General features: G+C 38.6%; 1 protein-coding gene across 1 annotated transcript in view; it reads left to right on the top strand.

The window, feature by feature from the left end:
* Positions 1-19,586, top strand: part of LOC142334683 (choline transporter-like protein 2) — a 59,313-nt gene that overhangs the window by 16,409 nt on the left and 23,318 nt on the right. The window contains exons 8-12 of the mRNA XM_075382912.1: positions 137-299; positions 16,360-16,556; positions 17,000-17,231; positions 18,124-18,370; positions 19,102-19,307. Of these exons, the coding sequence (XP_075239027.1) occupies positions 137-299; positions 16,360-16,556; positions 17,000-17,231; positions 18,124-18,370; positions 19,102-19,307 (1,045 nt within the window). The remainder of the gene's footprint in view (positions 1-136; positions 300-16,359; positions 16,557-16,999; positions 17,232-18,123; positions 18,371-19,101; positions 19,308-19,586) is intronic.

The following is a 19,586-nucleotide window of genomic DNA, read 5'->3' as shown; positions in this document are numbered from 1 at the left end:
AAATTAGATTTATTAAACATATAACGTTACGGGACCTGTTATTCTCACTCAAACTCTTAATATATTGTTTATAGCTCTTTGTCTGTATAACCACTACATCACAATCCCGCAGCTACTCCTATTTATCTCCTTTTAGTTCTGGGTCGATGTCTACCAAGCATTCTGTTTGACGTAATTGATGCGGCGACTGCCTCTTATAACTTTGTGGCCAGCAATGGCAGCTCCTATCCCCTTGGTCCACTGGAGGCAACCGGAGCTGTCAGCACAATCACCGGATCAATCATGAAAGTTGTCGGAGAGTAAGTCAATATTCAATGAGAATTTACTTAAGTAGTGCCCAAGCTGATCATATACTCACCTGAGCAAAGTCTTGGGGCTATTATGCCTAGAAAACTGGGTCCCGATGTTGGATTCAACCATAAAGATATCTGAGTATTGAATCAATTAAAATAGCTCTTATGAAAATTCTCGTTAAAAAGTACACATGTTTCAAGTTTGCTAGATATTTTCCTTGTTATGAGATAAAGCTTTTCATCATCAATAAAAAAAATTTAGATCCAATGATTACTTCGGAGCAATTCTGATTATGATTTTATTCAACAAAAAGACTAGGTTGAAATCTTCGGAACCTCTTTAAGCTTAAAGAGGTCCCCAAGATTACGCAGCAATGTGCAAACGCAAACTTAATGTTAAAAACTCCAAAATTTGTCACACTGGGACAAAAAATAATGGAGCTCCAATATCTGTATTTCGTGCTTGAGAAATCACAGAAGCTAAAGAAAATAAAGTGGATTTGTCCAATTTTTTTTTCTAAACCCCTTTTCTCATCTCAATATCAAGCTTTACTAAAACTCAGGGACTAAAAATCCGAAACTAAAATAAATCAGGGACTTGTCCGGAAACTTTTCTCAGTAAAATAATTGTTAAAATAGAGCAAAAGGATCAAAAATTGAGTTAGAGTTGAATGTGATGTCTAGTTTTTATCTTTCTGCTTGTTTTTAAGTTGTTACTCAAGTATTCTGAAAAGCACCAAGTGATAAAATTTCAATTGAAACAAATATCAAAGGATTTATGAAAGGGCCCTAAACAGGCGCAACTACTGTGAAAATGGACCAGTACTATATTTGAGCCCGGATCTTTTACATGCAAGCCTAGCTTGCTGACCTTTACACAAACTGGTCTTAAGCTCTCGTAGCATCTCCTATAACCGGTTCTCGCGTTTTGTCTTGTCCCCTTCGAGGCTTCATATCTTTAACCAAGAATACGTTGAACAAGTAGAGCATCTTGTCAAGCTATATTAGGATTATATTCTGCACAACTTTGATCAACGTGTTCTCAAACCTCTAAAAAATGAGATACTAATTTCAGACTTTGCTCGAAACAAATGATTTAATAAAGAGCAACTCGAGATATCTCCATTTTTCTAACCGAAATATTTGTGTCATATTATTGATTTCTCTTCTGTTATATGCGTTATTTTTGGAATCAATAATACAACTTTATTTTTCTGTTAAGTTAAAAATTAAATGTTCTTAAAAAAATAATGCTATCGTACTTGTTCTTCAAAAAATTGTGTTCCTTGTCTTCTATCCTTGTTAAGAATACCATAGATATAGTCCTCAAAAGTAAAATACCCTTTTTTGAGTTTAATTCAAAAATTGTTTCGATGCGTTTTTTTTTCAGAAAACCAGAAAAAAACCCGCTTTTCACGCTTTTCACAGTTTTCTGTTGCTTTTTTTAATTAACAAAAAAGACTTCTGAGCACTGCCTAGATAGCATCAGTTGGAAAGTTAATTAATCCAAATTAACATCAGTTTGAAAGAAGTTTATTAAAATGTTAAGAATACTTTCCGTGTATTTCTCAAATAATTGTTTGTATGTGTTTTTTGTTTTGAAAAACTTCTAAGGTTTAATTTTCAAAATTTCGTTCAAATGATACCAATTGTATATGGTGGTGTTAGAGTTGACTTTTTACGCAACGGTTTGCAAAATTCTACAAAGATATAGATTTCATATTTTTCTGAATAAAAATGTGCACTCCGTTTTTCAATTGTGAGGGAAAAAACCGGAATTAGAGTTGAATATGATGTCTAGATTTTATCTTTTTGCTCGTTTTTAGGTTGTTTCTCAAATACTCTAAAAGGAAGACACCAACCTATAAAATTTCAATTGAAACAAATATCGAAGGAATTATGTAAGGGCTCTAAACAATCGCAATTACTGTGAAATTGTATCAGTACTATTTTTTAACCCGTACCTCTTACATGCATGCAGCCTGGCTTTTTGACCCTTACATAAACAACTCTTAAGCTCTCGTAGCATCTCCTATAACCGGTTCTCGCGTTTTTTTCTTTTTCCTCTTCGGGGCTTCATATCTTTAACCAAGTATACCTTGAACAAGTAGCGCATCTTGTCAAGCTATATTAGGTTTATATTCTGCACAACTTTGATCAACGTGTTCTCAAACCTTTAAAAAATGAAATACTAATTTCAGTTTTTATTCGAAACAAATGTTTTAAAAAGAGCAACTCGAGATATCTCCGTTTTTCAAAACAAATATTTTGTGTCATGTTATTGATCTATCTTCTGTTATATGCGTTATTTTCGGAATCAATTATACAACTTTATTTTTCTGGTCAGTTAAAATTAAATTGTTGTAAAAAAATAATGCTATCGTACTTAATCTTCGGAAATTTGTTTTTTTTGTTTCCTATCCTTGTTAAGAAACCCCATGGATATAGTCCTCTAAACTAAAATACCTTTTTCTGAGTTTATTTCAAAAACTGTTTCAATGCGTTTTGTCAGAAAATCAGAAAAAAAACGTTTTTCACATTTTTCTTTCTTAAAAACAACTTCACTTTATTTTAATTATAACAAAAGGAAGCCTTCTGTTGCTTTTTTCAATTAACAAAGGAGACTTCTGAGCACTGCCTAGGTAGCATCAGTTGGAAAGTTATTTAATCAAAAATAACATCAGTGTAAAAAAATTTATTAAATTGATAAGAATATTTTTCGTGTTTTTCTCAAATAATTGTTTGTATATGTTTTTTTATTTTCAAAAGCTCCTAAGGTTTTGTTTCCAAAAACTTCATTCAAATGAAGCCTATTGTATATGGTGGCGTTAGAGTTGACATTTTATGCAACGATTTGCAAAATTATACAAAAATATGGATTTCATTTTTTCTGAATAAAAATGTGCACTCTGTTTTTCAGTTATTATTAATGGGGTCCATATATGTATTATTTTTTTCATAACATGAATAAAATTTTTCTCATATATATGATACATTTTAGCTAAAATAACAAAAAATAACATTGTATAAAGGCAGAAACCAAAAACTTGTTTAATTGATTTGAAAAAGAATGGTTTCATAATATTAAATTTTCCAACCGGTTTCAAACTGGAGTAATTATAAGAAAAATCTTGTCACATTAAAAAATTTGAAGCTTCTGAATAGTGAGTCTAAGAACCTACAAATCACAAATATTTAAGAAATACTGTTGAAAAATAAAAAAAAACTGGATCTTTGGAAAAAATTTGTCTCTAAGCAAATAAAATCATTAGCAATTAACTTTGACATAAACATTGAAAAACTTCAAATTTCACTCTTTTTGTAAAGTTTATGACACTTGTCACTACTGAGATGAAGTTACAGGACGGTATAAACAATACGAAATAACCAAAAAACGACAAATTCAATTACAATATTTTAGAGCAGCTGCTTTGAAATTTGTTGAAATCATATATGAATTGAACCACTAAACACACCCAATTTTGCCGCAATTGGGAGCCAATGGGATCTATCCTTGCCTAGACTAATTTGCCAGCCTACAAAAACAAGCACAAATTTCAACAAATCATAACAGATTGATAAAAACAAATACCATAATAGCCAAATTCATTAATATTAAAACTGCCCATCGATGTATTCGGAAGTTACAACTGTGCAACATTAGAACACTATTAAAATATTTATTTAAAACAGATAACGCGCCAAGACGATGTAGATTTTCTAAATTTTGATAAACGAAGATCGCTGAAATATAGATATGCTCATTTTACAGATCACAGCTATAATAAATTTTAACTTAATTGTACCTCGTTAAGTACTATAATCTCCCGTGGCCGGTCAATTGGCCGACATACAAATTAGCCGACACACCTTTTAGCCGACACTTAAGCAAATATAGCTACTCGAAAACCACTATTCATGATAATTACCCGCGCATTAATTGGGTAAAGCAGCGTCCCTTAGTTTTAAAACAAACAATATTTGGCTATAACTACTAACTAATTTGGCCATGCCTCAGTGGCCCGAGGGACTTGATATGAATCTATCACAACCGAACAAATTATTCAGGCCGAACATAATTAAGTCGAAGCTTCTAATAACACTACTTAAATTATACAGTTCTGATTTCGGTCATTTTCACGTCGTCTTGATGAAATCTGTCGGCCAATTGGCGTGTGTTCTAATACCCCTAATTTGTTCTAATTTGTGTGTTCTAATTTGTCTGTTCTAATTTGTGTGTCGGCTAATACCCCTAGCCCCATATTCTCCCTCCACCCCATCTTTTTCTCTCCCACACATAAAACATATTTTCTAGTTTTCAGAGTTTGCGTCTTCTTCCCAGTTTGTCTTCCAAATTTAGTAATTGGTTCCCGTTTTTATATCGGACTAAAATTGGTAGATGGAAGTAGCTTCCAAAAGTTAAGGAATGATTTCTCTCTTTTTGCTGTGCAAATGTAAACAGAAGCTTCCTCTTGCTTGCAGAAAAAGATGCCGATTTTGCACGCACACATACACACAAACACATACACACACACACACACACTCATATACACACACATACACACACATAAACACATACACACATGCATACATACATACATATGTTGGAGCTGAGCTCGCTAAGCTTGCGTAGGCGGGAAAATAGAAACAAAACACTTTCTGTTGTCCTAGTCATTTAATAGTTATAGTTCTAGTTCTAGTTACAGTTTGTCACGTGATAAAAAAAGAGAAAAATGGGGAAATAACAAAAAAGCAACACACAGAACTCAACGTAGCAGCCGCAGAAACGGCTGAAAGTATAACTCAGCATAATATGCAAAACAAATTGTCTTGAGCAGTAAATAAAGTGTTACTATGTCTTGAACTAGAAATATTCCTGAGCAGTAAATTGTTACTGTGTCTTGTATTCAAAACATTATTCTTGAGCCGTAAATTCTGTTACTGTGTCTTGTATCAACGAATTATTGGAGCTGAAAATCATTTGTTACAACCCCAAATTCTGGTATTCTCAACTTGTGAGTACAAACAGCAAAAGCCAACCTAAGTTTAAATTTAAATATTTCTGCACAAACAGGTCTTAGACATATATCTTTGGCTTCGATTTGTTTTTTCTATCGGATTGAACTGGTATACATAAAGAGATCCCGTATTGTGTGATCTCTAGCAATCCAGTTGAAATTGATAGTTGAAAAAACTAAAATTAGCCAATATTTACGAACTGAATTTGTAATGCAACGGTAAGAACATAGCGGATATACAGTTACTAAAGCGAACTGCAAAAACAAAATATTCGGACAGATTTTGAACCGCTAAAACGAACTGGGCGGTGTAAAGCTTTCCTTGTCAATTGTGGGAGAGCAGCCGGTACAATTGCTCCGCCTAACCGGACAGTGGAATAAACTGCTGTCCAACCCAACAGTCGAAGACACAAAGTCATCGACGAACGAGAACAAAACCCAACGAGCAGTTAAACAACGCAAAGCCAATTAGGCGAAGCAAATAAGAACGTTGAAAAGCAAAACATAAGTAAAGCAAACAAACGAAGGAGCTGTAGAGATTCAAGCTGCAGTCCCAAAGTACACAAGAAGTGACTCCGTCACAGAGTCAAAGTGTTTTGGATAGACAGATCAACAACTTGCGAAACAACTGGTTAGAGAAACAAAAAGAAGGTTTTGAGCTCATTAAGAATCGAGATCGACCAAGCAAGCTCAAGACTCTTTATCAGCAGATACTGAAATTGGACGAAATTGTTTAAAAACTCGTGAATAAGAAAGCTGAGACTCTCCGAGACCCAGATATTTCATTAAAACGCAAAGTCGAGACAGAAAATTACTTTCAAATTTTGAACGCAGAGTGGCTACCGTATACCCACGGACAGACAAACATTTCAAGCCAGCAAAGCTAGTCAACTCTTCATACCAAAGAAGAGCAACCGCCTGCGAATAATTTGCATCAGATAGAACAAAACGTTGGAATTCCAGAGTTTAAGCAAAACCATGATAAGACAAGCAATGCAACTACGAATACGGTTACACGAATCAACCAGGATACATAAAACGTTTCCGAAACATCTTCAGTGAATCGTCGGGTTGAAGAATGAATGAAGAAATTTGAAATTGAATTCGAAACACAGTTGCAAATCGAACGAGCACAATTTGATCGAAAGAGGTTGGAGCTGGAAATGCAAATGAAAGAACTAGAGATGCAACATCAGCTTTGAGAAAAGGAGCGAGACCTAGAGCGCCAATTGCAAAGAACAGCATTGTAGAAAGATGACTTACGTTCTCAATCGACTAAGGCGAGTGACAAGTCACCTTTCAATTGGACCCTAAAAGGGAGAGATATCTCGGAGTGGGCGAATTCGGTGAACGACACGCGAACACCAATTCGACCAAGAGCTCGCTTCGACGTCAACCCTGAACGGAATAAGAATAGGCATTACCCATGGTATCAAACTCTTGCAAACGCTCAGCAAGTGTTGAAGAGAAGGATATATCGCCGATAGCTGGAAGGCACTACAACACTCAAGCAGTAGTTAAAGCAGTAGTTTACCAAAATTGAGGTTGAAAAAATTTGACCGAAACCCGCTGGAGTGGCCTGAGTGGTCTAGCAGGTTCATAGCAACAGTAGATAAACGCATGATTCCCGAGTCAGAGAAAATGAGCCAATTGAAGACTCTGCTAACAGGCAAAGCAAAATCTGCAATCTCGGAAATGGGCTATTCTGGACAAATTTATAGTGCTGCCTGGAACATTTTAGAAAGAAAATTTGGAGGAACGCATGTAATTATAGATGCGCAGCTTGAGAGCCCACGAAAAGCTAATCAAGTGAAAACTCATGATTCGACCAGACTAATTATTTTTTTTGTTATTGTATCTAACTTCGTGAACGTGCTCAAAGAGTACAAACATATTGGTGATTTGCAATCAAGTTCGACATTGTACATGGCCGTTGATAAGCTACCACAGGTTCCTAAAGAAAAATGGTGGTTCTACGTCGATGACAGAGACGAGGACTGGCCTGATCTAATCATGTTTGAAAGATGCCTATCACAAATGGCATTCGTGCATGAAGGGTTTTAAGAGTTAAAGGGGAACGCAAAGAAGAAGACCGACGCACCACAAATAGAGAAAAACGATTCTCGAAAACATCGAACTTCAGTGCAAGTTCAAATCTGCAAGAAACCAAGCAAACGCAAAGCGATGACTGTCCATTAGCCGATGGCACTCATAAAATTCTGAACTGTCCGTCATTCAAAAGCATGTGTGTGAATGATCGATACGTGGCAGTGAGAAAAGAACGCTTATGCTATGGATGTCTGGGAAAAAGACATGCAATCAAAGATTGCAAAGTCAAAGCGTGCGGTATAGACGGATGTACCAAAAAGCACAATCGATTGCTACACTCAGAAAACCAAATGGATGAGTGCAGTCACGCAGTCAACGTAAGCGCAGCAACAATAAATCAAAGTAACAAAAATACAAGGTTTCTTCAGATAGTTCCTGTATCAATACAGAGGGGTCACATCCGACTTAATACTTATGCTTTCCTTGATAGTGGATCAACGGTATCTTTCATCGATCAAAGCGTTCAGGAGAAGATGCAAGCTGCAGGCACCGATGTAACGCTCAACATCGCTGGCATACATGGAACAAGAGATCTGAAGACAGAAAAGGTTCCTCTAAAAATAAAGGGACACAAAGGTGCACTTGCTTGAGGCGTTTGTGCACCCGTCAATTTCATTGGGAGACACAAACTATGACTACAACAAAGTGAAACAAATGTTCAACCATTTGAGTTTACTTCCCAACAGAAGCTTTAATATGTTGGAAGTTGGCACCATTTTAGGTCAAGATGCGTACAACCTCCAAAGAGCAAAGATTTCCCAAATCTTAAAATTTGTATCAGCAGTCAATAGATGCAGATGTTGAGAAGGGATTCGTGAAAGTATTAAACGAATCAGAAATCAAGGGCACTTTTAGGGAAGAATGGTATTTGCCACACCATCCAGTCCTAAACCCGAACAAACCCGGTAAAGTCCGCCGTGTTTGCAACGCTGCATCAAAGTATAAAGAAGCATGCCTGAACGATAAGCTACTATTCGGACCTGATTTACTACATGAGTTAGATGGAACAATTTTCAGATTTCACGAAGGACTAATAGCCCTGACAGCTGATATCGAATCAATGTTTCTACAAGTGCAAGTTCCCGAGCAGGATAGAAGTTACCTGAAGTTCTTATGGCGTCCACGAACAAACGAACCTGTTCAGATATACGAATATTAGCGTCATGTATTTGAAGCCAAAAGTTCTCCAACTTGTGCAAACTAAGCTCTCACGCGAGTGATCTGGACAACGAAAAGGAGTATCCAATTGCAGCAACGGCAAAACAAAACAACTTCTACATGGACGATTTCATCAAATCGGTAGAAACCCCGGAAGAAGCAATTGAAGTCTTCAATCAACTACAATCCCTTCTCTCACAACATTGATTTGTACTGAAGAAGTGGATCAGCAACAATGATGCAGTTACCGAAACAATCGCAGAAGACTTGAACTCAATCAGCAACACGAAGCAAGTTGAAGTGGAACCTAAAACGGAATGGTCCTCAGTGCTAGGACTTTAATGGACTCTTACTAACGATAGTCTTCAAGTGTACAGAGGTACGAACAAAGAAGTTGAAACACTTATAACTCAGAGGAAAATTCTATCACTTGTATCATCAGTTTTCGACCCGATCGGATTGTTTGCTTCGTTCAGTGTTCACATGAAACGACTTCTGAAAGGCATTTTGAATAAGATTGGACAGCATTGGGAGAGTACCTGAAATGGAAGGAACAGCTTTCAATTGTAGCTGAATCAAGCATCGATAGAAAGTACTTCAACAGAGAGAGGTATAAAACCGAACTTCATGTGTTTGCTGACGCATCCGAAGACACGATATGTGCAGTGGCCTATCTGCGTTCACAACCAAAAGAATACTCAGCTGACTTATCATTTGTCATTGGGAAATGGAGAGTGGCGCCGATGAGGCATCTTTCATTACCGCGACTGGAATTACAAGAGGCAGTCATGGCAGTGAGGTTGAAGGAACAGATAGTCAAGGAACATGAAATTAAGATATATAGTTGTAGTTTTGGGTCAGACTCAACAACAGTATTGCAGTGGATACACGGCTCTCACCGCAAACAACAATTGTTTGTGGCCAACCGTGTGGCTGAGATACAGGATACAACTGATGTTTCACAGTGGAAACATGTGAGCGGAATTCACAACCCAGCAGACATTGGCACCAGAGCCATTAATGTTGCTGAACTCAGGAGAAGCGATTGGCTGACTGGGCTGGCCTGGTTGAAGCAACCAGAAAGCGAGTGGCCTGAGCAGGGCAACCTGGTCTTTGCTGCGGATGAAGCGAACATACCTACGTCAACCTTCATAACGCAGGCTGAAGAAAAGAAACCAACTGTTCAGTGAGGACGATTCAGCAAATTAAATAGACTTGTAAATACAATGGCGTACGTGCAACGAGCATTGAGGAAAAAGAAACCAGCAACGAAGACGATTGGCATTGAAGAGAATGAAGATGCCAAGGCAACTATCTTCAGATTATTACAGCAAGAACAATTCGCTGAAGAAATGAAGAATGATGTGAAAATGGCAGAAAATATTCAGTCATGGTGGGACATAGAAACCTACGCTTCCAAGATAAACGTCGTCAATCAGTCCAGGAAGGAACTGCAAGCACAAAAGATGCTTGAGAGTGCGACAAACTTTGCAGACGAGCGGTGTGAAGTGGGAATGCTGTGGAGTGAACCAGAGCAGAACCTACCAAACAACTACGGCTCAGCCTTGTGTCAGCTTCACTCATTGGAGCGAAGGTTCCAAAGGACCCAAATCTTAAAATTTGTATCAGCAGTCAATAGATGCAGATGTTGAGAAGGGATTCGTGAAGGTATTAAACGAATCAGAAATCAAGGGCACTTTTAGGAAAGAATGGTATTTGCCACACCATCCAGTCCTAAACCCGAAAAAACCCGGTAAAGTCCGCCGTGTTTGCAACGCTGCATCAAAGTATAAAGAAGCATGCCTGAACGATAAGCTACTATTCGGACCTGATTTACTACATGAGTTAGATGGAACAATTTTCAGATTTCACGAAGGACTAATAGCCCTGACAGCTGATATCGAATCAATGTTTCTACAAGTGCAAGTTCCCGAGCAGGATAGAAGTTACCTGAAGTTCTTATGGCGTCCACGAACAAACGAACCTGTTCAGATATACGAATATTAGCGTCATGTATTTGAAGCCAAAAGTTCTCCAACTTGTGCAAACTATGCTCTCAAGCGAGTGATCTGGACAACGAAAAGGAGTATCCAATTGCAGCAACGGCAAAACAAAACAACTTCTACATGGACGATTTCATCAAAAAATCGGTAGAAACCCCGGAAGAAGCAATTGAAGTCTTCAATCAACTACAATCTCTTCTCTCACAACATTGATTTGTACTGAAGAAGTGGATCAGCAACAATGATGCAGTTACCGAAACAATCTCAGAAGACTTGAACTCAATCAGCAACACGAAGCAAGTTGAAGTGGAACCTAAAACGGAATGGTCCTCAGTGCTAGGACTTTAATGGACTCTTACTAACGATAGTCTTCAAGTGTACAGAGGTACGAACAAAGAAGTTGAAAAACTTATAACTCAGAGGAAAATTCTATCACTTGTATCATCAGTTTTCGACCCGATCGGATTGTTCGCTTCGTTCAGTGTTCACATGAAACGACTTCTGAAAGGCATTTTGAAAAAGATTGGACAGCATTGGGATAGCGTAGTGGAGCCTGGTAAAGAAGAAGAGTACCTGAAATGGAAGGAACAGCTTTCAATTGTAGCTGAAACAAGCATCGATAGAAGGTACTTCAACAGAGAGAGGGATAAAACCGAACTTCATGTGTTTGCTGACGCATCCGATGACACGATGTGTGCAGTGGCCTATCTGCGTTCACAACCAAAAGAATACTCAGCTGACTTTTCATTTGTCATTGGGAAATGGAGAGTGGCACCGATGAGGCATCTTTCATTACCGCGACTGGAATTACAAGAGGCAGTCATGGCAGTGAGGTTGAAGGAACAGATAGTCAAGGAACATGAAATGAAGATAAATAGTTGTAGTTTTGGGTCAGACTCAACAACAGTATTGCAATGGATACACGGCTCTCACCGCAAACAACAATTGTTTGCGGCCAACCGTGTGGCTGAGATACAGGATACAACTGATGTTTCACAGTGGAAACATGTGAGCAGAATTCACAACCCAGCAGACATTGGCACCAGAGCCATTAATGTTGCTGAACTCAGGAGAAGCGATTGGCTTACTGGGCTGGCCTGGTTGAAGCAACCAGAAAGCGAGTGGCCTGAGCAGGGCAAACTGGTCTTTGCTGCGGATGAAGCGAACATACCTACGTCAACCTTCATAACGCAGGCCGAAGAAAAGAAACCAACTGTTCAGTGAGGACGATTCAGCAAATTAAATAGACTTGTATATACAATGGCGTACGTGCAACGAGCATTGAGGAAAAAGAAACCAGCAACGAAGACGATTGGCATTGAAGAGAATGAAGATGCCAAGGCAATTATCTTCAGATTATTACAGCAAGAACAATTCGCTGAAGAAATGAAGAATGATGTGAAAATGGCAGAAAATATTCAGTCATGGTCGGACATAGAAACCTACGCTTCCAAGATAAACGTCGTCAATCAGTCCAGGAAGGAACTGCAAGCACAAAAGATGCTTGAGAGTGCGACAAACTTTGCAGACGAGCGGTGTGAAGTGGGAATGCTGTGGAGTGAACCAGAGCAGAACCTACCAAACAACTACGGCTCAGCCTTGTGTCAGCTTCACTCATTGGAGCGAAGGTTCCAAAGGGACCCAAATCTTAAAATTTGTATCAGCAGTCAATAGATGCAGATGTTGAGAAGGGATTCGTGAAAGTATTAAACGAATCAGAAATCAAGGGCACTTTTAGGAAAGAATGGTATTTGCCACACCATCCAGTCCTAAACCCGAACAAACCCGGTAAAGTCCGCCGTGTTTGCAACGCTGCATCAAAGTATAAAGAAGCATGCCTGAACGATAAGCTACTATTCGGACCTGATTTACTACATGGGTTAGATGGAACAATTTTCAGATTTCACGAAGGACTAATAGCCCTGACAGCTGATATCGAATCAATGTTTCTACAAGTGCAAGTTCCCGAGCAGGATAGAAGTTGCCTGAAGTTCTTATGGCGTCCAAGAACAAACGAACCTGTTCAGATATACAAATATTAGCGTCATGTATTTGAAGCCAAAAGTTCTCCAACTTGTGCAAACTATGCTCTCAAGCGAGTGATCTGGACAACAAAAAGGAGTATCCAATTGCAGCAACGGCAAAACAAAACAACTTCTACATGGACGATTTCATCAAATCGGTAGAAACCCCGGAAGAAGCAATTGAAGTCTTCAATCAACTACAATCTCTTCTCTCACAACATTGATTTGTACTGAAGAAGTGGATCAGCAACAATGATGCAGTTACCGAAACAATCGCAGAAGACTTGAACTCAATCAGCAACACGAAGCAAGTTGAAGTGGAACCTAAAACGGAATGGTCCTCAGTGCTAGGACTTTAATGGACTCTTACTAACGATAGTCTTCAAGTGTACAGAGGTACGAACAAAGAAGTTGAAAAACTTATAACTCAGAGGAAAATTCTATCACTTGTATCATCAGTTTTCGACCCGATCGGATTGTTTGCTTCGTTCAGTGTTCACATGAAACGACTTCTGAAAGGCATTTTGAATAAGATTGGACAGCATTGGGATAGCGTAGTGGAGCCTGGTAAAGAAGAAGAGTACCTGAAATGGAAGGAACAGCTTTCAATTGTAGCTGAAACAAGCATCGATAGAAAGTACTTCAACAGAGAGAGGTATAAAACCGAACTTCATGTGTTTGCTGACGCATCCGAAGACACGATATGTGCAGTGGCCTATCTGCGTTCACAACCAAAAGAATACTCAGCTGACTTATCATTTGTCATTGGGAAATGGAGAGTGGCGCCGATGAGGCATCTTTCATTACCGCGACTGGAATTACAAGAGGCAGTCATGGCAGTGAGGTTGAAGGAACAGATAGTCAAGGAACATGAAATTAAGATATATAGTTGTAGTTTTGGGTCAGACTCAACAACAGTATTGCAGTGGATACACGGCTCTCACCGCAAACAACAATTGTTTGTGGCCAACCGTGTGGCTGAGATACAGGATACAACTGATGTTTCACAGTGGAAACATGTGAGCGGAATTCACAACCCAGCAGACATTGGCACCAGAGCCATTAATGTTGCTGAACTCAGGAGAAGCGATTGGCTTACTGGGCTGGCCTGGTTGAAGCAACCAGAAAGCGAGTGGCCTGAGCAGGGCAACCTGGTCTTTGCTGCGGATGAAGCCAACATACCTACGTCAACCTTCATAACGCAGGCCGAAGAAAAGAAACCAACTGTTCAGTGAGGACGATTCAGCAAATTAAATAGACTTGTATATACAATGGCGTACGTGCAACGAGCATTGAGGAAAAAGAAACCAGCAACGAAGACGATTGGCATTGAAGAGAATGAAGATGCCAAGGCAATTATCTTCAGATTATTACAGCAAGAACAATTCGCTGAAGAAATGAAATCTCTAAAAGCTGAAAAAAAAATCACAAAGAGTAGCAAAATATTACAGTTTTCGCCTTTCATTGACCAAAGGAGCCTTTTTCGCGCCAAAGGCGGAATAGGCAAAAGCCAAATGGACTTCAACGCAAAGCATCCAATATTGTTTTATTAGAAACACCATGTTGTGGATTTATTCTTGCGTAACGAGCACAAGAACAATTCCCATGAAGGGACTGAGCATGTTAAAAACATAGTTCAGCAACGATTCTGGATTATTGGCGTAAGGAACGCCTTGAGTTCAATAAAGAACAAATGCATCACCTGCCGAAGAGGCAGAGCACAAACAATGACTCCAGTGATGGCCGAGCTACCGACAAAAGGCTTGATGCTTCAACCGCTTTCGCAAATGTTGGAGTAGAGTACTTTGGCCCATTTAAAGTTTAAATTGGGCGCAGAAATGAAAAACGATGGTGTTGTTTGTTCACATTTCTAACAGTACGAGCCGTACATATAGAGAGTTCCAAAGTTGGACACTGACAGTTGTCTAAATGCAATTATGCGGTCCATAGCTCGAAAAGGTAAACCCATAAAAATGATCAGTGACAACGGGACAAACTTCGTTGGAGCAGACCGGGAGTTCAAAGAGTGTGTCGCAGCATGGATCAAAGAAAGAATTGAAGAACATTTGGTTCAACAAGGAGTCAGATGGAAGTTCAACCCGCCTGCCGCACCTCAATTTGGAGGAGTGTGGGAAAGACTGGTCAGAAGTTGCAAGAAAGCAATGTACGCAGTGTTGGGAACCGATCAATTTCGGAAGATGTTCTTTCAACAACAATGTGTCTGGTTGAGCAGACGTTGAATGCAAGACCCTTTACACCAGTCAGTTCGGATATAAATGATTTGGATTCTATTACTCCAAACCCCTTCCTGCTTGGCAACAAAAATGTTTAACTTACCTACCATGCGCAGAAGAGTTTGTTAATCATAGAAAGTTCTTCCGACAAACACAAGCGTACTCCGATCTCATATGGGACAGATTCAGAAAAGAGTATCTGCCAACATTGAACAATCGACAAAAATGGAATTGTGAACCAAACAGAATTATGAACAAGAGTGATCTGGTTTGGTTGTCGAAGACAGTGACAAACGAGGATATTACAAACTCGGTCGAGTAACAAACTATGGAGGGTTCTGACCGCACAGTTCGATCAGCAACGATTCAAACAAAACACGGAGTCTACAAGAGGCCTGTGGTGAAGCTCGCTCTAGTACTATCAATGGACGAAGATGTTTTCACGAAGGAAAACAGAGCCGACGATGTTGGAGTTGAACTCGCTAAGCTTGCGTAGGCGGGAAAATAGAAACAAAACACTTTCTGTTGTCCTAGTCATTTAATAGTTATAGTTCTAGTTCTAGTTACAGTTTGTCACGTGATAAAAAAGAGAAAAATGGGGAAATAACAAAAAAGCAACACACAGAACTCAACGTAGCAGCCGCAGAAACGGCTGAAAGTATAACTCAGCATAATATGCAAAACAAATTGTCTTGAGCAGTAAATAAAGTGTTACTATGTCTTGAACTAGAAATATTCCTGAGCAGTAAATTGTTAATGTGTCTTGTATTCAAAACATTATTCTTGAGCCGTAAATTCTGTTACTGTGTCTTGTATCAACGAATTATTGGAGCTGAAAATCATTTGTTACAACCCCAACTTCTGGTATTCTCAACTTGTGGGAACAAACAGCAAAAGCCAACTTAAGTTTAAATATAAATATTTCTGCACAAACTGGTCTTAGACATATATCTTTGGCTTCGATTTGTTTTTTCTATCGGATTGAACTGGTATACATAAAGAGATCCCGTATTGTGTGATCTGCAGCAATCCAGTTCAAATTGATAGTTGAAAAAACTAAATTTAGCCAATAGTTACGAACTGAATTTGTAATGCAACGGTAAGAACATAGCGGATATACAGTTACTAAAGCGAACTTCAAAAACAAAATATCAGGACAGATTTTAAACCGCTAAAACGAACTGGTTGGTGTAAAGCTTTCCTTGTCAATTGTGGGAGAGCAGCCGTTACAATATACCCTCATTTTCGAATAAAAATATCGGAACTATAAGCATTGTTGACTACTACTATCACGGTGTCCCACCACCTAGCTTTCAATTTATTGATAAGAAGCCTTAGTATTGTGGAATGGATTTGCTTGATAAACTTTTGAGATGTGCAAGTATAACAAGATATAACAAAGATCGCATATGATATCATCGGCATGTAACGATCGATCCTTGAAATACGTTAAGATTACATCATAAATGATCCTTGTATGTGGCCACCAGTGTTCAAATTTAAATTATACTCTTATTCAGAGTGGTGGCAGTGTACTACGCGGGACAGAGTTATGCGATGCAGATCTTGGATGACTTGGTGGACTGCTGGGTGATGATGGTTGTGTTCATGGTAATCTCCTGTTTCGTCATAATTCTCACCATCATTGTCATGGGATACATTGCTAAAATCGTCATCTACTCACTCCTACTGATCGTCCACGTGGCGCTTGTCGCAGGTAATGTATTTTGTTAACAAAGGCAACCTCTCGGCACATGTAGCTTCTTAGAATAGGTACAATTTCTTAACACAGGCAACATAGTCTTAGCGTAGGCAACAACGTCTTAACATAGGTAATAACGTCTTAAATTAGACAACAGCGTCTTAACGTTGTTAAGATTCACAATTTTTTTCAGCTTCAAGTGCGGGCAAAAATGTTGCATTCAAAAATGAGCATTACAAGTTTTTAGCTGAGCGTAACACTGTCGTCAGCTTCTCGCATTCTCAGTTCTTGACAGTTGCTCTAACTGAGTTAACTTTTAGCTCGAATTCAAAAATGTGGAAAATTCTGGGTATTATCAATTAGGGTATTATTTAGTTCAACTTAATGTATTTTTTTAGTGTAAGGTCTTAGTTTATGGTTTAAGAAGTAAGGAGGTTTTACAGATTTCCCTGTTTTAGGTATTTTCTACTGCTACTTGAAATACACTGAGTTGAAATCGGATAAGAACACTTCTGAGGACCCCAACAACTACAACTTGGAGGCCAATTTGGACTACTACACAAGCCTGTACAGAACCTGGTTCTATCTCGGAATCACTCTGGCTGCCATCCTGGGAATCATCCTCCTGCTCACCTGTTTCCTCTGCAGTCGAATAAGACTGGCTATCGCTATCATCGGTGAAGCTAGCGGGTCAGCTCATTTAAAACTCACAGCAAAAAGTATTGTATCTATCACTCACTGACAGATCCTAGATTGTCAGATTTTTCCTATACACAGTGGTGGATTTTAAAATTTGAGTATTTCACGTTGATAGAGTCACTTTGAGATTCCGACTTCACAGTGATTATTGATATTTTCATGGCAAGTACCATGTCAAGATCATGGCAAGATATACCAAAATTTAGTATGTTTCTCATCAGGGTTATTAAGTTTCAGTCCACTGGATTGTATTTCGAACTACGCTGTACACAACGAATGCCAACTGTTTCCAAAATTAACCAAAATTATCTGCAACATGAAAACCAGAGCAATCTGTGGCAATCACTGAAAGAAACATTAGACCCACAATAGATCACCTTGTTACGCTAACCAATTTTTGTGTACAAAACTTAATTTACAAGCGTGCGTGACTTTTTTTGTCTGTCGATGAAAAATACGAGCAAAACTGTCCAAATTATACTGTCCAACAACTCAATTTTACAACAACTGTTATCCTAACCAGTTATTCAATTATCCAGTAATGGATCAGAACTGACTCAAACAAGACATTGAGATAGTAACGTAGGATTGTGAATCAAGCTCGCCATTGACGCCTTTCGACAATAGAAATGTTGATGAAACTTAACTTAGGTGGTTTTGAAGCATTCGGGTGGTGTGGCTTATGTCATAAAGTATCTCTGGGTTCTTCAACGGGTTTTCTTTATTGTTTCTTACGAACTTGGTTTGCAAAGATTCGCAAATTAGACCTTGAGCAGAGAAAAGTTGCAAATACCTACAAATTCGACATTTTTTCAGAAAAATGTAAAAATGTTTGGACTATGGCATGAATATGATGTAATGTAATAACTTGAGTTTTCTGCAGAGCTGTCCGGAGTATGTTGTGCTCTCTAGTCACAACTCTGATCCCGTGGGTGTGTCAGCTGATAGTCGTTGCATACTTCTTGGTACTGACAGCATTCATCGCCAGCTACGAGGGCAGTGCCGACTACGCAGTGGGAACTAACAGCTCTAACTCTTCGACTGAGAACACAGACGCAGGAGACTCTTGCACTCCAACAATCTCATACGACAATTTCACTTACGACGGGACCGCGTACAGTGTCGCTACGGTAAGCGAACTCTTAATTTTGCATTGAATCTTGTGGGTTTGGGTGAATAAAGTGTAAGAATATGACACATAATATGCAAAGCAAATGTATAAAAAGTTATCCCTAATATGCAGTTGCCCTAAGAATTCTGAGCCGAAGAAAACTGAATGAGCTTTCTTACGTCCCAGATTAAAAAAACTACATTTTCTACGTTTGAAGCGGAACAAACCGAACAAGCCAAACATACCGACAATTTTTTACTTGGAAAACCGAAAATACCGAACATCTCCAACGTCGTTTTTGTTCGGTTCTTTTTTCACAATTTTTTGTAATAGTGCGATCCAGTTTGTGAAAATTATTGGGCAGGTTATTAACGAGACCTTTGAACTATTCTTCAAGTTTGTTGAACTGAAACGGAACTAAAAAGAAAGCAAATTTGAAACCAGAAGTTTCTGTTGGCAGCAGCATCTTTAAGCATAGAACCGTCATTATTTATCGTCCATATAAAAGCTATCAAAAAATCAGCTATCAAAAACAATTTCGGAATAGTTTTTTACTATCTAAACCCCCTCCAATATTCTTTTCATAACTTTTAGGCCCGTAATGGTCTATTCATACCCTTTACCATTTTTTGGTCAAGCATGGTCTTTCCAAAGGTCAAGGTTTAGACTAGGGCATTACCAATTTGGGTATTAAAAAAGTAAAATAAAGTTTTATAATGACGACATAAAAACCCGATAATGTTTTTCTAGACGGGAAACTGCTACTTCCAAAAATACGTGGGGCAAGACAAGATCAACTATATCCATGCGTATAATGTGTTCATGATGCTCTGGTTGGTTAATTTCGTGGATGCTGTGGGACAGTGTACCCTTGCAGGGGGGTTTGCAGACTGGTACTGGAGTAGAGGCAACGCCGGTCAGCTCTCCTCATTCTTCGCATTCTATAGAGTTTGTCGGTTCGTATCGAATTTTTGCAACAGAAAATTCTAGAACTCGTTTAAAAAATGAAACTATGGAGTTTAAATTAAAAAAAAACTGAGCTTTTTTTTCGTTATTTTCCGGTTTGTCAGCCATTTGTTATTTTTAGTTCCCAGCAAATGTTATTTGACCTGCTTAAGAATAGCACCCACGACTAGGTTAGCACAATTGATGAATTTATTTAATGCGATTTAAGGGTCAGATGGGGCCAGTTAGATGCTTAGAGGCTTCGAGTCAAAAATTTTAAGTATATCACC

This window comes from Convolutriloba macropyga, chromosome 2 (genome assembly GCF_964194025.1).
Source record: "Convolutriloba macropyga chromosome 2, txConMacr16.3, whole genome shotgun sequence".
In the NCBI taxonomy this organism is placed as follows: domain Eukaryota; kingdom Metazoa; phylum Xenacoelomorpha; order Acoela; family Convolutidae; genus Convolutriloba; species Convolutriloba macropyga.
Note: the sequence above shows the minus strand (reverse complement) of the source record. Positions and strands in the feature narration are given on the sequence as shown.